This window comes from Nothobranchius furzeri, chromosome 5 (assembly GCF_043380555.1).
Source record: "Nothobranchius furzeri strain GRZ-AD chromosome 5, NfurGRZ-RIMD1, whole genome shotgun sequence".
Classification (NCBI taxonomy): domain Eukaryota; kingdom Metazoa; phylum Chordata; class Actinopteri; order Cyprinodontiformes; family Nothobranchiidae; genus Nothobranchius; species Nothobranchius furzeri.
In genome coordinates this window covers 55405594-55427242 of record NC_091745.1, presented here as the reverse complement: position 1 = coordinate 55427242, position 21649 = coordinate 55405594, and the positions used below count along the sequence as shown (strand labels likewise).

The 21649-nt window shown below is 40.9% G+C and overlaps 1 protein-coding gene across 1 annotated transcript in view; it reads right to left on the bottom strand.

The window, feature by feature from the left end:
- LOC107378934 (myelin basic protein) overlaps nt 1-21649 on the bottom strand; it is a 96498-nt gene that overhangs the window by 29305 nt on the left and 45544 nt on the right. The window contains exon 3 of the mRNA XM_015949439.3: nt 18-90. Within this exon, the coding sequence (XP_015804925.3) occupies nt 18-90 (73 nt within the window). The remainder of the gene's footprint in view (nt 1-17; nt 91-21649) is intronic.

Genomic DNA, 21649 nt, shown 5'->3' with positions numbered 1-21649 from the left:
TTATTTCATTGTCTTACCAAAAACTTCATCCTGTGTTTCGGGCTCTGCTGCTGTTCCTGCTGGCTCTACGCTGGGGTCAGGTGACGAAGCCTTTAATAAGAACACAAAAACAGATTGAGGAGGTGAGGCGATGAGGTGCCATGGTAACAGAGCAAAGATAGAGACCAACAGACAGAGCGAGGAGGAGGAGGAGAAGAGAATAGAGAGATACATACAGTAGACTGAATCAGATGTTAAAACCTCATTAGCAAAGAATTAGCTTAAAATTATTTTAATCTCATGGTGCTGATGCTGGAATGATTGCTGCAGTTGGTCTTTTTGATTTTATTGACATAAAACATATTGTTAAGCTTTAATGCTCTAACATAAAAAGCCTATATGGGGTTCTTTCTCAAACATTTTACACAGTAAATAAGTTCAATACAGACCATAAAACTTAATTAGTATTTTATTTTGGTATTATTTAATTAAAAAAGATAATCCAAAACGACATAACGACTGGTGACAATGTAGAAATACAAGAAAGCTTCAAGAAATTAAAGAAACACTGACATCTTTCAGGAAAAAAATGTCTAAAAGGTCGTTTTCCAACAGGTGACAGCATGGACTAGAAGAAGTCCTTACATAAACGTTCTGAATCATTTCAGGTCAAAATTACAGTCAGATGCTGAATGGAAATCTGGAGAAGTCCAGTTGAATACCATCAACTGCCTGGCTTATCAACCAGCTGAGTAAACCCCAAAAGCCACCAACAGCAGGGGGCGCCGGTATGACGATGCATGCATCAACGTAAAACTGTTAAAGAGGGAATTCGCTACGAGAATGATTTCAACGAGAAAAGATGTAGTGTTTAAATATTCATCCAAATGATTGATTTCCTGCTTAAAAGAATAAACAACACACTACTAATGGGATTTCTCCTGCCTGGTAATCAACAAATTATACACATAAACAACGGATGATAGTTTCTTTCTCCATCACAGCTCTGGTGCTAACAAACAAACCATCAAACATAGAGTGCAGTGATTGGCAAGACGCAAAACTGCTCAGGCCATTGGTGGAGCTGGAGCGTTACGAGACTGACCTGCAGGGCAAAATCCTTCGTCTAGATTTCTGGGCTACATGATCAGGTCTGAGATTGCTGCAGTAATAAGCACGAGGATGGGCAGGGAGAACATCCAAACTCCACACAGAAGGGACAGATTAGCAGAAGCTAGTGCATGCCTGCTTGGACTTATCTGGAAGGTAAGCCGTGATTCTTCATTAAAGGCACAGTCTGCAACATTTAAATGTAGAAAAACTTTAAAAATGTTTTATTTTGACCATCTGACCCAATTTTATTAAAAAAAGTAAATAATCTTTAATATTTCAATTTTCTCCTAAGTCCCTCCCCTGCCCTGTAGAGCTCAGCCAATATTTCTGCAAGCCTAACGCGTTGACCAATAGCGCTGCGTTACCACCAGGGGGCAGCTGTCAATCATCGAGCACGAGCAGGTCTCAGCGTGCACAACAGTGTCACGCGCCTCACTCGGCTTACTGCAGAAACATGGAGCAACAAAACCCCAAATTACCGATTCCTCGACTGCCTTCCACATCTCAAAAAACATTTACAAAGTTTAAAAGCCCTTCCTCAAAAGTGGCTGTAAGACGTTTGAGACAGTCGAGTAGAATTTACATTGGAGATTGTTTTAAACGATGTAGTGATTTTCGTGATCTACACGGCCTGAAAACGGATGAAGAGTTGGCAAATTATCTTTTGGACAGGTACGTTATTTATTGTTTTTCGGATAAATTTACTTAAAATCTTTCTTTCACTGAAAGAAGTAATAGAGCAAACAAGCTTTGTATGCTTGGTGTCCTATTGGCTAATGTAGCGTTAGCTTGAATGCTAAGTCGACATGAATCGATGCTAGTCAAATTAGTTATGCTATATTTGGAAGAAGTTTGAGTAACGAAAGGGGATTTTAGTTTTTTTATATGGGAGCTAATGATTAGTGTGGCGTTTAACTATAGGCCACATCAGTATATTGTTTTAAGCTCTTGTTTATAACTTCCCCGTTAGCGGGGTTCAGTTAGCATCTTGAAAGCTGAATTAGATGTTTACACTTTCCTGAGCTGCGTGTTTGATTAAAATGAGTAATCAGCAGCTCATGTAGTACTTGTAGAAGTCTGAGGAGATGATTCAGCAGTTAGAATTAGGTGTGATTGATCAGGAACGTATCCAAAACCTTACGTTTCCATTAGCACTGAAAGACATATTGTGCTAACCTGGGTGGGCCACGTGTACAGATTACCGTCTGAGTTTGTGGTCTTACCTACGTGAAAACTCCATATTAAAATAAAAGTAATGATAATCAGCTCATGCAAAAATCTGTGAAGGCTGGGGAGACATGTTTAGCTTGTGATCACTAACTTTTGGGCTTTGTTTTTTACAGTCATCAGTCCAAATATGAAGCATCAACATCTACACCATTGAAACGCCAACGGTTTATTTCTCCAACACCAGTGCCAGCTCTGTCTAGCATTCATGGAGAGTCATCTGAAAGGTAAATAGCTGCGTAAAAACCTCTACCAGGAATATTATAATTTTGCCTGTTTGTTTTAAGTTAGTGGTAGATTATTTTGAAAAAATTCTAGAAATGGGATAATGAATGACTATAAAAAATGTATAGAAATAAATAGTAAAACTACATTTTATATAGCGCCGCTCAAGATAAAACTCTTGAGGCACTTCACAACAACAAAATTAAACATATTTTAAAAAATTATATTTTTATTTCAAAGTTTATGAGAAAAAAATAACACAATTGTGTTTTTAAAATGTAAAGAGAGAGACAGGAAATTATTTGTAAAGAAGGAATTCAGTGGATACAGAGAAATGCGTAATAAGTAGAGGGAGAAAAATAAGGAGAGGGTGATGATGACGGCCAATAGACGAGGTCTATTACCTTCAAAATGATAAAATATGTATTGATTTTAATCATATTCTTGTGCTTGTACTTTATTTTCATAGCTATGATAATTTAGAGGAGGTGATGGAACAAGGTGAAACTAAGAAACCATGATCGTCAACCAACGTTTGACAAGCAAGAAAGGTCTTCCTCGACGCTACAAGCTAAGGCCTGATGATCCAAGGCGTTACGGTTTGCTGTCCGGAGTCCCTGCACCATCAACAGAGGAACTTCCACAACACCTATGGACTTGCGGTGATGGTAAAATAAAACATTATCTGCCTTACATCTTCCACACAATAGTCCATTGCTAATCGAGTTTATTTTTTATTTACAGGTAAAACTTTGCCACAGACATAGGTGTTGGGGGAGGCAAGAGAAAACCCAAAACCTTCTTTATTTTTGTTTCCTGTGCTTTATTTATTTATTTTTTTAAAATAAAGATATATTTTGGGGAAATAAGGACTAATAATTTAAAAATGTATGTAAAATGTTGGAGGTAGACATAAGTTTTTGTTGTTGTGCAGGAGTTTTAAAATTTATGGTATTTTTACAAATGCAACACAGAGTTGTGCTTTAGAACACTTTATTAGAGCATCAAACAAAAATATATAAAAACAAACTTATGTAAAATATCAAATATATACATTAATTTACAATCGTCTTGGAATAAAACCAGTGTAGTTACCATTGGGGTCAGGGAATTTTCCCCTTATCCTCCAGAAAACGCAGCTTGGGATTACTACTCTGCATCCTCCACCAAGTTTTCCATGCTGCCATGCTACAAATTGTCTGTAAGCTGCATGGCGGAACTGTCTGTTGTCCTCACCAGGGTCCGGGTCATCATAAACTGCTCGAAACTCATTCCACAATGTTCTGGCCAGGCGAAGAACACCATTTTACAGAATAAACTCCTCCATGTGTGGTACAGTTGAAATACATGTCTGGGGAGGCTGTTGGCAGCATTTCTTTTCCAAATCAGTTGGCATATCTCTGCAGTGGGAGCATACACACCATGAAGGTTGATTGGATGTTGGAGGTGTTGTGGCAGGTGGACCAGAGAGGGCAAGTACATCAAAGAGAACACCAGGGTCTCTGTCCAGCACCATGGTAAGGATGTCAATAGGCTGCTGAGGGTTCAGGTTCTGTATATGTTGCTACAAAAGTGGAAAGAGATGCTACAGCAACAGTTTTTAGGATAATTTAGTGTAATTTTGTTATGCTTACACGTTCAAAGTCTATTTGCTCGGAACGAAGATTTTGAACTCGAGAGAGATCTTCATCTCCAAGGTCCACAGCTGAGTGTCTCACACTTCTTCGGCCTCTGGATGCACCGCGGCCTTTAGATGCACCACGGCCTCTGGATGCACCACGGCTTTGAGACGATGGTGGGCATCTCCTTTTTGCACCACGTCTTGAGGATGCAATAGAAGGTTCAAACTCTTCCTCAGAGGATTCCTCTATCACTGAACTCTAAATTGTATTAGAATAAAAAAATTATACTATTATAAAAAGTACTTTTGCATATTAATCAATTTTGACACAGATCAGGTTTACATCTAGTCGAAATTTGGGCTAAACCAACAATAAACAGAAACCCTATGAAAACAACCATGATTATAGGAGGACTATACAGAATGCAGTGTTTATTCATGATTTCTACATAAATTATATGCTTTGATATATTCATCCCATCTTGAATGGCAAAGCAATTAAAAATAAGCTAATTACTCGTAATAAATGCTAACAATTTGATAGGATTAATTTTATTTACAATATAGATTGTCAACTGTTAATGGTATTTTAAAATATATTTATAGATATTCTTTATAAAATGCCTTTTGTAAACAGTGTGTTTAACGTTCTGATTAAAAACAACTTTCTTACCTCGGATAACTCCATTGCTAACACTAGCTCAGCTCTATTACGAAGAAACAATGCTGCTCCGATGTTGACTCTGCTTTTCCTGCGCGTGCACATTGGGAGGTGTGGCTTTCGGCTCTTTCAGGAAGGGCGGGGGAGTGAGCAACAGCCGTTCGAATTTAAAAATCTCCTCCTCCTCACCCTGACAGCGTCATTTTACAGATCGTGCCTTTAAGGTAAGTTTAGTAAAAGAAGTAGGTCTATCTATCTAGATGTGAGGTTGCTTTTGAGTCCCAATCCAGCCTGGTAAACATCAGTCACGGATGGAGGGTACTAACCGTGCAGAGTTACACTTCTACTGTTTCTTTGACAACAACAAGACATAAAGAAGAAAAGCATACATACAAACCAAATATGCATGCTTTTTAGAGATGCAGTTTCCGTTTGTCTCATTTGGGTGACAGAGTGCCGTGTGACAGCTAACGTAACAAAGAGGAAGCACATGTTCCTTGTTTAAGAGGAAATATGACATGCTTGTCTCAACTAGCTTTCACACGTGCAAAAGTACTGATTCAGCTGCAGGTCCCTGTTAGCTCTGGTTTGATGGAATATATGAAGTCAGAGCTTAACCAGCGCACAGGCTGGAACATTACACCCACATAAAACAAGCTGAGTCATGATTAGTTACTGCACTTGTTTATCAAACATAACTTTATCTGCGGCTGTGTTTTTGTGTCGTTCGTGTTCTTCCTGATCCCACCATCCATCGCTGAAACAAAGCCATCTTTACGTTTGCAGATCCACTTTACACCCCCAAGTGACTTCACCAAAATGGGGATTCAGCACACGTGCACAAAGACTGTGGGCCTGCTGCTCACCATCACACACACATTAAGTGATCTGCAACAGTGACGTTTGAGGGGAGGTGGAGTGTGATGAAGCTGATAAGTGCCATGCTTTTAACACTTCCTGCTTGTTTCTGTTTTTAATCTAATCCTATTGTGCACTTTGGTTTCACACAAAGAAATTAGGATTTAATTACTGACGTTTTGAAGCCTTGATAACTTTTGCTCTTTGAGAAACACACACTCGAGAGCAGACTAAAGCGAGGCTTTTCAGAGTCTGACACATCGGGTCTGTGCTCATTTAAATGTTAGAAACATCTTACATCTCCTGCTTCATTTTGCACTACTCGTCTGAGCCCGAGAGAGCTCAATTATAATATTAAACCTTGTCAACAATCAGGAAGTTAGCCAAGAAAAACATATGCTGCACCTATGCAACATAATTCACCACAACCCCCAGATGGGGCTTGTTGGAAGGTGCTTATCAGTGTTTGACTGGAAAACTATGAAAAGAAAAACACAAGACTCCATCTCTGAGACAGCTGCAAATATCTACAAATGCAGGTATTATTGATTCAGTTTTGTTCTGACATGAAACCATAAACGATTTCCACAGATATCATTTAGACGCATTTACTGCAATCCTGAAGCAGAAGAAGATGAATGATGCTGTACCAAAGCCAGATTTCTGAAGAGACCCTGAACAGTGCTAATGCAGCTACTGCCTGGATGTTTTCATATATAAACAGTTTAAGAAGTTTAACAAACCTTAAAGCATCTGCCAGTGGCTTAGTAGTGTCACCATGGTAACTACAAACCTGTTTGTTTTGTTCATTCAACACCTTGTTTGAGACAAACACAAAAGCAGATTAGGGATTAAGCTTCAAACGAACCACAACTGTCCAGAAACTATTAGTGTATTAAACACGTTTCTGAACCAAGAGCAGCAGAAGGTTCTGGTGGCCAGGTGTGTTCGAGTGTCTAATCTAAGAGATCTTGACAAATTCAACAGATAATCTAAGTTGTGTTTTGAGGAGGAAAGGAGAAACTGGGTACTACTCGGCATCTGCAGCATTACCTCCTCAGTCTCGGACAAACTGAAAACACTCCTCTTACTCAGAGCCGAGCTTTTCTGCACTTTTTCTGCTCCAATGCATGAAAGTTAATAGCTGAGATGTTGTATTTTCATTTAAGAGAATTACTATTTTTTTATTTTTGTTGTTGGCCTGTGAAAAAATATGTAACCCACTTTGAAACAGGAACATGAAAGACTACAGATAGATGACTAGAATAGAAATAGAATAGAACATCCCTTTATTATCCCTCAGTGGGGAAAGTTTGGCGTCACAGCAGCAATAAAACTCATTACAGGAGCAAAACAGGGGAGTAAAAAATAAGAATAAAGAGTAAACACCAAGAAAACATGAAACAGAAATACTTAAAAGATTTAAAAAATGCTGAATATATACACAATTTAAGGAATAAAAATAATTTTTAATAATAATAATTTTTTAGACAAATAATGAATCCCACAGATGTGTGCTTTGTTTAAAATCGATTTGCTCATGTGCAATTTAGTTATTCCACATTCAGTGTTACTGTAAAAATAAGTTTGTTTGCAACTGAAAAGGTTCAACATGCTTCTCTGTTGATAAAGGAAAATGTGCACATTCTCCGTCACTTTTTTAATAAATATTGAGTTTGGCCCCCGACTTCATCCCAGTTTTTTTTATTTATTTATTTATTTATTTTTACCGTGTCCTGTCTGGCTGTGAAGCAAGCAGAATTGATGTCTGAATGCTGGTGACAAGCCTTACAGATTTATTCTCAGGTGGAGCATCAAAGCGTTTGCTTTTAATGTCACGCCTGATACTTAAAACTTTATTGTTATTGTTGTTGAATGCTTTGTAATTCCGACCAGACACGGAGACAGAGGTGAAAGAGAAAGGAAAAGAAAAGGTGGGGAGAGGGGGGGGGGGGGAGGTCCACAAAAATAAACAAAAATGAACAAGAGTCTGCTTCTAGACCTGCAGAAAGACAAAAAAAAAAACAAAAGGACACAAAAAAGGGACACAACAACAATACAACAAGATCTACCTATCACTGCGTCAACTTGATGAAAAAAAGAACAAAAAAAAACAATATATATATATATATATATATATATATATATATATATATATATATATATATATATAATCAACATTGCTTAACTGAAGAATCACGATAATAAATCACAATGCATTAAGTGCCCACCATAGTCTTAAGACATGTGTTGAACGTGCCCAAGCCCATACTTTTGAGAGCACCATGTGAGCACCTGTGTGTGTACACGCGCTTGTTTATTTAAGGTTTCTCTATAGGAGCGTCCAACAGAGAGTGTGAGGGACCACAGATCCGCCCCCCAAAGATGCGCAGGAGACGGGGGCGAGCTCCAAGTCCCAGAGATCCAGGCGTTGCCCCAGAATGCAGGAACCCCAAGGAGACTGCAACCAGAAAGGCCCCCGCCCCCCTCGAGAGGCACAGAGGATCGCCCCGGGGGGCCACAACCAGCAGCCGGCAGAGTCCCTGGAGATATCAGCGGCAAGCCCACAGGCCCGCCCGCAGCCTCCTACCCCCTAGCCGGCCGAGCCCGGGACCCAGCGACCCGGGACCCAGGGGTGACCACCCCCGCCGGGGACCCAGCAGAGCCCAGGGACCCAGACCCCACCAGGCAGCCACCGGGATCTATCAGGCAGATGCCAAAATCTTAAACCCCCAGACCCGGTTGCCACGAACACTCAGGCAGACCATGGCACAAGCCCCCACACCAGGTGTGGCAGGGGGAGGGGGGACAAAGATCTATATCATCAAGAGAAGTTCCAGGAGAGGGGAGGACCCAAAGGCCCCACCTGACATATACAGTCATACACAAACACAGTCACACACTCCCTCCCTCTTGCTCACACATGCACATACAACCCAAGACTTACAAAAATGCACGCCGGACACTCACTCATGCTCCCCATACACACCCTATTAACTCTGGTCCCGGTACTGCTGCACATGGGGTACAACCATCACCGGTAACCAGAGTTTGACCCTTTCTGCTGGGGTGCTGATGAGCAGGCTCCCCCGCCCAACGCTGAGCACAGCAACCCACCACCCCAGACCCCAACCAGACGGCCAGATCTCCCTCCTAGCCTCCAGCCCCAGGAAGCCTAGCAACAACAGAGGTGGCTAAGACCCCTAGTCTCCCTCCACCTGCTCCAATATAGTGTTGTGTGATCATGAGGTGTATTCCATGGCTGTGGTGAGTGGGCAGTGCGGGCATCATCCGGCATATGCCAGCTGATGCCACCGCACCACCCCACTTACACCCTCAGCCATCAGTGTCTAAGTGCGGTTTAAAATTGGAAGTGGGCACCGGCACTCGGGAGGAGGCTGAAATATCCCCCTGCCAAATGCCGTTGAATGTGCTCACTCCCAAGGCCCTAAGTGTGTGTTTGTGTGGAATGTCGTCAGTGGAAGTGTATAAGGTGCAAATAAAATTGGGGGGCAGGTTGCCACAGGAATGCGGAAATGGGGTCCATACCCGCACTCCCTGACTTGCCCACCCCCCAAGGTCCTATGTGTATGTTTGTGTGATGATGTGAGGGAGCAGGAGGAGAGAAATATGCGGGGATGGGGAGGAATGGCTGGTTGGGCTTAGCCCTCCAGGGAGCCAGCTCCCCTACTGGCCCCAATAGGCACCTCTGTTGTCAAACTGCCACCCAGGGCATGGAGACCCCAGCCCATCCTGCCAGGGCCCAAAGCAGCAGCATTACAGAGCCTCACGGAGTCCGAGGGCACTAACCCAGCCCCATCCCAGCAGAATATCTATGCCCACCCCTGCATTTGCACAACTTCCAGAATATATAAGACATGGGACATCCAGGTAAGGTTTGGTCCTCCCCGTCCTGGACCTCCCCCTCCCCTGTGATGGAACGGCAGAGGAGCCAAGGTCTACCTGATGCCCCCGAACCCGGGCCATGCACTGCAGTTTTTCACGTAGGCCCAGTGTGAATTTGAGTTTGACACCCCTGCTCTGAATGTTTTAGACTATGGTTTAATGTGGACAGTAGTGAATGTAAATTTTGTCAATTGTTTGTTTAAATGTTGTTAATAAATATTTTAAAAAGTAGCACAAACAGCAACTGGAATGTATCGAAGACTTACTGCGCACTTCCTCCATGTGCACTTCGCTGAGGAGGGCGCAGTGTGAGTATTGGGATTGGGCCACAGTGTGTGTGTGTGTGTGTGTGTGTGTGTGTGTGTGTGTTTATTTATATGGTCTTCTTCTGCTCGGTTAAAAATGGCAGCTTGTTCATTAGTCTGAGCGCTGCTGCCACCTAGTGACTGGAGGCGGTTTTGCTTTCCAGCATGAAATAAATACGCTAAAAATAATGGATTCTCCTGCATCTCGTGCCCTCCCCTGACAACCCCCTCAACCCCACTGCTCAAGGGGATTTGAGATACTGTTGGTCTTTAAGCAATGAGCTAAATGAAAGATGAGAAAAATATCTACCTTCTGATGTATAAATGTTATAATTGTAATGTTTGTGTGAGAAGAGCTCAAAAGATGGAGTGGTGACATCAAGACAGACACCCTAAGCAAAACATTCTGAGGTAAAACCATAAAACAGAAATCATATTTGTGTCAAAACTAATAAATGCATCAAAATGTATCTACTGTAAAATCTGCCTGAGCTACAGCTCCAAAAAGCTATGGGTTTTCTCACTCATTTAGTCAAAATCTCGTTGTGTATGCAGCAACTGCCTGTAGATTTCTTCAAGCCCATTAACCCAGAAATCCTGATGGAGATGAACATTTTCAAATAATTCTAGAATAGTTTTAATCATGCTGTGGGGGGAGACGAACCTGAGATTTAGTGATTAAAAGTAGGGATGTCCTATTCTGATATTGATATCGAAAATACGTCCTATTTCTACCCAAAAACGTGTAACGGATTATATCGGACTGCATCAAGCATGTCCGATATAAGCAGTCCGTTCCGTGTAAATTTCGTTCCAGAATTTCTACCCAGCAGCGCTCAGATCCAGCACGCAAAGCCCGCATCGCATGATCAAAACATGCCTGCTAGGAAAATAGCAAGGAACCAGAGACGCGTCGGCTGTGTGGCGGTATTTTTCATTGAGGCGCAAAAAGACAGTGTTGCTCAGTGCAACACTTGTCATGGAGAAGTTTCCCGTAGTGGGACAGAACCAGGGAAATGTAATACATCAAACCTCTTTGCTCTGAAGCATCACACAAAGCTGCATGAGGATTTTCACAAGACTACGGAGGCTTAGAAACACTTCTCTGGCTTTATACAACAAAAGCTGCCTGAAACCTTTTCAAAGCATGAGAAATTCCCAAGAGATGGCTATTGTGCTCGATGACCAGCCCCTGTCGGTGGTGGGCGATGTCGGGTTTAGATTTTAAAGTTTTTTTTCTCACTTACTGTTGCTGGCTTTTCTTCTTTGTTTAAAGGCAAATTAGGCCGTTTTGCTTGTTTTTAGCGCTCCTGGTGTCCGTTATTAATTCTCTGTAGTCAACGGGTAAATTTAAACTTATCTCCTCGCTGCGCGTTTGTTTTTTTAAAACCTTAATCTAACAGCTGAAACATCTCCCAGCCTTACTTTGTGTCTACAGGAGTGGTTCAGCACTAAATTAAACACATTAGCTGTGTTCATGATCTAAAACATGCATGAAAACTGCTAGAATCAGACAGCAGTGACACATTTCTACTGAATTTTTCTTAAGACCCAACAGAGTGTCCAACAGGCTGCAAATTGCAAATACAATATTATGGCCACAGAGGGTGATAGGGTCTGAGTGACATTTCATTAACCCTGTAAAGCACGTGTCAGACACAAGGCCTGCGGGCCAGATGCGGCCCGCGGAGCCTTTTTATGTGGCTCACGAGATAAATATCAAAAATATATTATAACTGACTCGCTGGCCGATTTTACAGCAAAGACTACAACTCCCATGATGCTTTGTGGCGTTAGCACAGAGCCGAAGCGCCCCCTCCTTTGTGTTTTTTCCAGCGTCTGCTAGGGCTGGGCGATATGACAATTTTAGACCGTTTTACGATCTACACATCTGACGGTCTGTCATTTTTGAGAGACCGTTTTATCACGATTCACAGCTCTGCTGTTGAATTTCTGCCTCTGAATGAAAAGGGAACTTACCTCAGGCGAATGACACGCCTTTGTTTGACCCTTAACCAATCAGAGTGAGTCATAGTAATATATTAGTGCCCCGCTTGTTTTCATTTGTGTGTGAACAAACGTGGCTTTGGTCGCGGCTGAGCGACAACGAGGTTTTCGTTCCGAAGAGGAACGCAGGGTTTCCTTAGCGCGCGGCGCTAACAACTTAGTGACGTGACATGTCTCGGAGAAAGCGTAAAAACACGTTGGACGCTTCTTCTGAAGCAGGAAAATAACACCGCTTCTTAAGCAGAGCACGACGTCGCCTCGGCTCGTTCACCCTCTGCCGAGCCGGTACCGGACTGAGCTCGGTCAGTGGATCGTTGGAGCTGCGCCGTGACTGCCTGATGGAAAACCAGCGGGTTTCATCAGACTCGTAGTTTCTTGTTTTTGCTGGGGACCCCCTGTATTTTACCACTCCCTCCTGCAGTCTTCCCCTATTACAATTAAAAATGATTCTGTAAACTCCGTGTATCAATAGAAACAATCTCCGCCTCTGCCAGCTGCAGTAAATGTAGTTTCCAAATAATAAGAGGTGCATTCATCTGTGTATCTCCTTTGATCCGCATTAGTGATGTTTTCAGCACCAGAACAGTGAAGCAAAGAAACATTCCTGAGTGTGTTAGTAATTTTATTTATTAGGTGTATCTAACCTGTTCTATTTTTCTGTGAATTGAGATCAAATCAGTGCTTCTATGGGTTGTCTCCAATCTGCACTGGAAAATTTTACTTTATTAAGAGACTAGTTGCAGAAAATATTCAGAATGCGCAGTTATTTGCTACCACAAGCGATCTCTGGTCCAGCCGCACATCAGAGCCGTATTTGAGCTTAACTATCCACTACATGAGCAACTGGGAGCTACATAGTATTTTGAACAAGTTAATGTTTGCACAATACGTTTGCAATTGGCATGTTTGCACTTTAAATAAGTTTACGATTTTAATTTATGTTAAGTTACTTGAAAAGCAAGAAAAACTGATTTTTGTAATTGTTTCTCTCAGGGCTTTTATCATCTCTGGTGTGAGTTTAAAATATAAGTGTGTTAGCACTGTGTTGATTATCCCTAATATGAATAATTTTTTATTTATTCAATGTTTCTCTTCTTTAATACGCAATTGAAGTTATGCTATTCATGGATAAAAAAAATCGTGATAAAATCGAAATCGTGATAAAATACTGGAAATATCGTGATATTCTATTTTTGCCATATCGCCCAGCCCTAGCGTCTGCTGCCGGTGTCTGCAGCTCCGCTGTCTCGGACAAACTAAACACTCCTCTCACTCAGCGTCGAGTTTACTCAGCTATTTGCCGACGTTGAAGCCCAGAAACAGAGATTTTAACCGCTCATTAATGTGTTCACGACTGAAAGAGAAAGTTTTCCAACTAACTTCCAGACAGAGCTGATGTAACTCCAGCGAACAGCGACACGTTCAAATCAGCATGACTCTGTGGCTGCTGTTGTTTTTATGTTTCCTCCCCGACACACAACAACGTGGTCAAGCTGTTCAGATGCTCTCCATGCTCACCAGCATAAACCTATGTGAGCACCTGTTGTCATTATTATGATGAAGATGAACAAAACAACAGGAGTCTCCTCCTCAGCTCAGAGCTCCTCAACCCCATGATGCAGGAATCTGGCTGGAACAGGTGAGCATCACAGTAAATCAGTGGAGCAAACTGAGATTTAAATATTTTGGTTTTATGCTCTTTTTCTGCTCCAAAACATGAAAGTCAGCAGGTGAGATGTTGCATTTTCATTTAAGATAAATTATATTTTTATTTTGTTGTTGGCCCGTGAGAAAAGATTTAACCTACAGTAAAACAGGAAGTGGAAAGGCTGCAGATAGATGAATTGAATAGATAATCCCTTTATTGTTCCTCAGTGGGGACAGTTAGACGTCACAGCAGAGATGACACGTATTTCAGGAGAAAAAAGGAGAATAAAAAATAAGAAAAATGAATAAACAACAAGAAAACATAAATCCTGAATAGATTTTTTAAATGCTGAATATACCACAAGTAATGAATACCACTGATGTGTTTTATTTAAAATTGACTTGCTCGTGTGTAATTTGGTTAATTGACATTCAGTGTTAATGCAAAAATAAGTTTGTTTCCAAATTAAAAGGTTCAAAATTGCATATATGTTGATAAAGAAAATGTGCAAATTTGCCGTCACTTTTTCAAAAAATTTTAAGTTTGGCCCACGACTTTGTCCCAGATTTTCATTTCGGCCCAGTGTGAATTTGAGTTTAACACCCCTGCTGTAAAGGGTCATTTTAGCACATACTGGCTCACGAAAATGTTTAAAAATATGCAAAAGTTGCAAAGTGTTCCTTTAAGTAATATGACTTGATCAATCCTTTCATATATTATATATCTTATATATATTTTATATATATATATATATATATATATATATATATATATATATATATATATATATATATATATATATATATACACACTACAAAATAGGTAAAAGTATATATGATTCGTGCTGATGTCATATCGAATTGACATCGGTATCGGCCGATACTGAAGGCTGCAATATCGGTATCGTATCGGAAGTGAAAGTGTTACATCGGGACACCCCTAATTAATTTTAATACATGTGAAATCAAATAAAATCTTCAAAACTGTCTTATGTGTACTTTACTAAGGTTCTCTAAAATAATAAAAATCCAGTATCTATCTTTCACACACACCCAAAGGCTTACAGCATCACTGCATTCCAACAGTCTGACATATCTAACTAAGAATTCATCTTTTGTTGGATTCTGCACACACACACACACACCCACACCCACGCACAAAGGGACAGTTTTCTTATCTGTCTGTTGGCAGCCTTGTGTGCTTTAAAATTAGCAGCACAAACAACAAATCCACATTCCAAGACGATTAATCCAATGAAAACATCAGACAATCTCCACCTAACTAAAACATAAAGAAAATAAAGTGTGTGTTGATTTGGGTCAAAAGCTAAAACATCAGATCAACATGAACCATGATGTTCAGGGGGATGGTGCGTGATGTGTGAGGGTAGGGTGCAGCGTGTTGAGACAAAAACACGCTTATCCTCAGAGGGCCAGAAGGTGGTTTAGCTGTCAGCATGACTTCACACCTACACACCACTGCTGGCTCACTGGAGCCTCACATATGAGTTGATGGCAGAGATTGTAGAGCATCATCTGACTGTTTGGCACATTAAACAGATCTGGGCAGGAGCTCAGTTTGGATAAAACCTTACATGTTCCATTGTCTCAGAGATGTTCTTGCTCTGCTCCGTCTTCACCTGCTGGGTTTTGTTGAAGCTAAAACACAAGCCATATCTCTATCATCGTAACAGAAGGTTATCTGATGAGCTGGTACATCAGTATGCCTGTTATAGTTGGCTGAAACATGTCAGTCCTAAGATCGAAGGTTATGGGGGAGCGGTGATGTAAGACAACTGAGTTTGTTCTTCATAATCTGAAACTTTTCACTCCAAAAGCTCAGATAATTCACCAAAGGATCGAGTGCCTTTCCAGGTGCAACCTGGGGGTTTGTGCCTCAGTTAGATTCTCAAACGCCCTCGCTGAACTGATCTACCACCAGCAGAGTGGATGCATCGTTTTATAATGTTGAATTAAAAATAAAAGACCCACCTTTTTAATTTGTTGAGGGAAAACATGATAATGAAACTGGATTAGAAATGCCTTCCCACACACGATAAAGTGGATGAAAATCTCAGAAAATTAGAATATTATTAAAAACTACGTAATAAAAGATTTTAATTACAGAAGCATTGGCCTGTTGAAAGGTATGACCACATATGTATGTTGACTGCACTTAATACTTGGTGGGGGCTCTTTTGCGCACATTTTTGTGTGATGGTGTCAGTGTTGCATACATGTTATGAGCCCAGGTTGATTTGCTAGCAGCTGCTTTATTCTTCATCAGTGATGTTTAATGTGTTTTATTCTCTTTGTTTGGTCTTTGGGTGCTCATGAATGTTTTCTGGACTCCTGATAAAACAACCATCAGCCTCATGAACCAGAGTGAGGGACCATTTGCAGATGCAGGAAACTTTAGCATTTATATGACTGAATACAGGGCGTTTCTACTGTATTCTAATAATCTGAGAGACATTCTTGGTGAATCTGGGTCTCTGAGTGTTGTCCCTGATTCTTTTATCTATCCTCCAAGCAGCTTTCCATGACAGACGGATATAATTTAACAACTAAAGTCTCAGTTAGAGAGGCTTTTGTCGTCTCTACAGATGCTACTAATAAAATAATAGCCTGTTGTTGTTTTTTTTACCTCATTTGAGCAAAAACAAAAACAGAAACTAGAAACTGTTGAGGGGGAATTAGTTTGGTTCATGTATTTTATGTATATTTGTATTTAACTCATCTCTCTAAGCCAATTTAATTCTTGGACACACTAATGTTTTACATCACTGTACTTTAATAACTGTTCAAAGAAAGAAGAGCTTTATAGGTACTTTCCTCTGGATCAGTGGCTCACATCCTTGTTCTTGCAAAAGAAAAAAAAAGTAAAGCAGTGGTCCAATCTGTTGGTTTTCCATTCCCACATGCACAAATTAAATGAATAATTCCATAACATATTATTTATTAATACCAAACTATTTTCATGAATACTTTCAAAGCAATCAGCCACCTTGGTACTGCATGCCTCGGTCCAAGGATGAGATGCCAGGACTGATTTTAGTGACAGTGTGTTAGAGGCTTTTGGTTTTAATGTAACAAGGTGCTGAGGTGCAGGGGCTGTGTTGAGTGTAAAAATAACAAAACTACCTCCTAAATCAGTCTAGGTGCAAGGGGTGATCTACATCCTTTATGCTGTAACAAAGAAGATGCTCATGTCAGCATCTGCGAGAGTTAATTTCCTCCCAAATATTGCAGCAAACTGGTGCAAAATGAGCTTGCACTGAGGCAGCACAGTGTTTCAGTGGAAATTCTAGTTTGTACATGATGCTTAAATCACATTCATTGGAAACATTTTCTGATGTACCTTTTTTTTAAAGTCGACCATCATTTGGGAAAACAGAGCCACTTTCATTTGCTGCTACTGTTTGATTCATTAAAGCTTAAATATTTTATCCAGAAAAAATTTTTACACGTGAAAAACAGATTTAAAAAATGCTGTGTCAATTCTACTTTGTCTCACAGGTTGAGAAATACTACACCAAAGATGCTACCGGATATTCGCTTTAAAAGACCATCCGGACTTCTGGATGTTGGTGTCACAAAACGCCATGGTAATAAAGGGTGTGTCCGAATCCAGGGGCAGGATGCTTGTGAGGACGCATTTTGAGGTCGATGATGTCACAGCGCAGCGACAAGCGCTGTCCAAATTCCAAGAATACTCATTCTCGCGTCCTCAAATGCATCTCATACATTTCAAGGATGGGTCTGTTATATCCTCACAGAGCAAAGCTATCCCAGCATGCTTTGCACGCCGGCTGTGAGTTTTCAACAGGAAGCGAAAATGGCGAGAGCGTCATGACTGCCAAATTGGTACATGATACTTTAACCTAACATAGGCCTGGGCAATAAATTTATTTAATTAATTAATTCAAATTTTTTGTTGCGGGCAATTAAAAAAAAGTAGATCGAATATTTATGTAATAACACCTTTTTGGCCCTCCGGAGCTTCCGTAGTGTTTGTTTCACATAACCGCGACAACAACGTCACAGCACGCACATGAAACAACAACAGCAAGTGACTCCATGGCCACCGGTGAGAGTGGGAAGTTTGTTGATAATTGAGGGGGACAGAATCGGAAATAAATTGTAAATCGAACTAAAAAAATTTCATCTGAGATTAAATTTTTATGCCGTAACGCTCAGCCCTAACCTAATGTTGAAAAAAAAAATCTAACATAATAATAATAATAACAGCTTTCTTACATATGTTGGTGGCCTGCCTTTTTTCAGGGTGCAACAAGACTGTTTTTTAGCCCTCTTTCTGAGGTGGTCTGCTTCAGACTGACCAGGGCCAACACACCCACTGCTGACTGATAAGCATATTCACAGCTTCCATTAGAGCAAGCCTATGATTGGTGGGTAGAATCAGCCCACATGGGCCTAAGGCATGCTCAATTCATTATCATGCTGATTACCTATAAGCTGAAAATGTCACTGACTGCATTCCTTGCATACCTAAGCAAGGATGTGTGGAATCAACCGGGCCAGGCTGGGGCCGACTGGAGCTATCCGGGCAGGGCCGACCAGGTACAGATGGGAATGGCCCAATAGTCCCTCCAACATGTCCTGGGTCTCCCTTTAGTGTCCTCCTGGTTGGACATGCCCGGAAAACCTCATCAGAGAGACATGCAGGAGGCATCCTGACCAGATGCCCGAGCCACCTCAACTGGCTCCTCTCAATGTGGAAGAGCAGCAAATCTACTCCGAGCCCCTCCCGGATAGCCGGGCTTCTCAACCTATCTCTAAGGGAAAGCCCAGCCACCCTGCGGAGAAAACTCATTTGTAACTCTCGTTCTTTCGGTCACTACCCAAAGCTCATGACCATAGGTGAGGGTAGGAACGTAGATCGACCGGTAAATCGAGAGCTCTGCCTTTTGACTCAGCTTTCTCTTTACCATGGCAGACCAGTACAACACCTGAAATGTTGTTGTAAATCAATTAAAAGATACCCAGTTGTTGAAAAATATTGGCGGTTTCATAACATATAACCATAAAAATTGGATCTAAAATACATGAGAGTGGGTCTAAGTATCTGGGTGATACCATATTGGATGCCATGTTTCCTTCTACGGAAGCCCGTGAGGACAGAATGCATTTACTGATTTGTAACAAATCATTACAAAATTTTCAGCATTAATAATCATTACTCTGTTACATATTTACCTCTTCACTCGTTGCCAGTGACGAAAGGGAATCTGATGTTCTTGTTATTTTGCTGGAGGTTGTGATCCCAAGGATTTATGACCCTAATGGCCATCTGTTGGTAAGATTTTACTTGAACACAAAAATAACGCTTGCTTGCAATGATTTAGGTAAGTACTGCCCCCTATCGCCAGGTAAAATACACACTGTCACTTTAAACGTATGTGTTTTTAGATGCACTTTGTGGGATGGTTGGACCACATTAACTCATTCACTGCCAATGACAACTAAAGTTGTTATTTGCAAGTTTTTACTGTGTGGGGTCGGAACGAGACCCCGTACCGTGAGAACAAACTTCCCAGCTCTAAAGCCGATCTTCATCTGCGAAAAATGCTGGCAGTGAAGGGCTTTTCTGATCAGGTAAAGGCTGGCAGTTAATGAGTTAAATTGAATGTAAAATAACTCAATCTGTCAGAATGGACGATAACAGTGACTAAGGGCTTATTCACTGCCATTTCCCAATATTTTAGATCTCACAACAGGAAAAGGACAAACTGAGCAGGCTACAGCAAGAACAGGACTTAGTCACACTCCCACTGGGAAGTATCACAGCTTGTGATCACTTTTTGTAGCAGCTGAGAATATTTCAGTTCCTGCTTTCTGTCCTTTTCTGCAAAATTAATAAATTGTATTTCTAGAGATGTCTTCTTGTGTGCTCACCTCTTGGGAAGCTGATCAATAGTTGTTTTGATGTCAGGGTCAGGAGACTTTGGGGGCAACAACAAAACCTTCAACTGGAGCCCTTTGGAGCTGCACCATTATGTTTCCTTAGTGTTCCGCCCCACAGCCTAGAGGAACGCTTGATTCTGATTGGCTGCATGGTGCTCATTAACATCAATCACAGAGGAGGTAAAATGTCCACCCTCCTACATCAAAGCTCTGGACCTGCCATAATCATCAGAGTCAGGTGTCGGCAAACAGCCAGACTCAGAAATAAATGAATCAGAACACAGAGCTTTCAGGCACTCATCCACTGATCTCACAGAACAGCAGCTGTAAGACACTCTGCTGTAAGCTTGAAGGGAAACCCACAACTACAGATGAAACAGGCAAAATTACAATATGCCAGTAAGTCAACTTAAAAGGAGATACTAGACTCATCCATACAAAGCCAGATATTTCAGCCTTTGTTACAATTGTGATCAATATGGCTTACAGATGATGAAAACCCCACATTCAAAATCTCAGACAATTAGAATATTGTGAAAAGGTTCAATATTCTAGACTCAAAGTGTCACATTCTAATCAGCTAATGAATCCTGAACACCTGCAAAGGGTTCCCGAGCCTTTAGATGGTCTCTCAGTCCAAGATGGATTACTGACATAAATGAAAATTTGCAGGATAATTAAACATTTTCAGAGTTCCACCTGTAACTACTTATTCTTACAGGTAAATATACGGTTCAATTTTTACTTAATGTCAAACAAGGATGTTGTTAGACTGGTGGTGGGGTTGTGAGAGTGAAGTAAACTGGGTTATGAGCCCAATATCAGTAAAATAGAGCTGTGGTGGTCTATTGTGGAGCCCAAAGGGTCCAACACAAAACTCGGTGATGCCAAACGTTCATGCCCGCTGTGGAGCGGGAGACTAAAATAGACTGCAGGTAGGATGGAGAGTACAAGTGAGTGAACACATCCAATTTAAAGAAAAGCTTGTTGGTCTGAAATGAAGCACTCACATTTAAGCTTATTTAATAGTAAAATAAGTCTCCTTGTTCTATTAATTATTGGGTCTGCCAGTGGAGGCAGGGTTGGTCAAAAAGTCAATAGGAGCAGAATTTAAAAAATAATCCTGCATCAAACTCTAGTCTGAAATCTGTCTAATGGTGTCTTCTCAGTGTTTTTATTAAAAACAGTCCGGGTGTCATGGCTGGTCATTTCTGATGAGTTTAGTTTGTGGTATTGAGAGTGAAACTGTAGTTTGGATTGTTTTATCTAGTTTCTTGTTTCCAGTTCTTTGTTTCCCTCAGTTCCTTAACTGTGTATCTGCTAATGATCTCCTCCCAGTGTAGATCCAGCTCCTAGTTTCTTAGCTCTTATGGTTCTGCTGTTCCTCCTCTACCTGCCCTGCTAGACCTGATGATGATGATCTGGATTTTCTCCCTGTTGCTGCTGCCCTGCTCCTCTTTTTAAAATCTCATTAAGATCTCTTGAGGGCTGCAGCTGCTTTGCCTGGCTCCTACCTACAACCAAATCATTACACCAGGAGCATCAGATACTTTTACTAATGAGCACACACACTCACAGAAGCATAGGAAATGTAACAGTAACGTTAAACAGTGGCAGGAAGTTAGTGGATTTGTTTTACTTAAGTAAAAATACAGATAAAGGGGTAACATATACTTAAGTAAAAGTGGAACGATCCACATAAAGTTTTACTTAAATAAAAGTAAAAATAATGTCAATCTCATCAGAACTAATCTGTTTTTCCAAACCAAAGCTGTTCAAATACTACTCTTTAATAACCTTTTTCCCATACATTCACTTCAAAATGTGTCGTTAAGTTAAGCGTCTCATGTATAACAGAACTAAAAGTCAAAAACATTATTTTAGAGCTTGAGTCCCCATCTGAGTTGAATTTAATGTAACAAACATCTGCTGTGTTAACACTTCAGATGCATGAGAGAGAAAAGGTTCAAGAGAATCACTGCTGAGGCGTAGGTATGAGGTTCATGCTGGTGAACTGAGGAGGGATTAAGAGAAAATCCTGCGTCTGACATCACAACCTGCCTCCCTCTATCACGCTTCATCACCCTTTAACGTGAGGTCAAGTTAAACCAAAGAGATAAAAACCAGAGATCTTCACATTCTAGTAGAAAGTGCTGCTTCATGCTGCCCTAA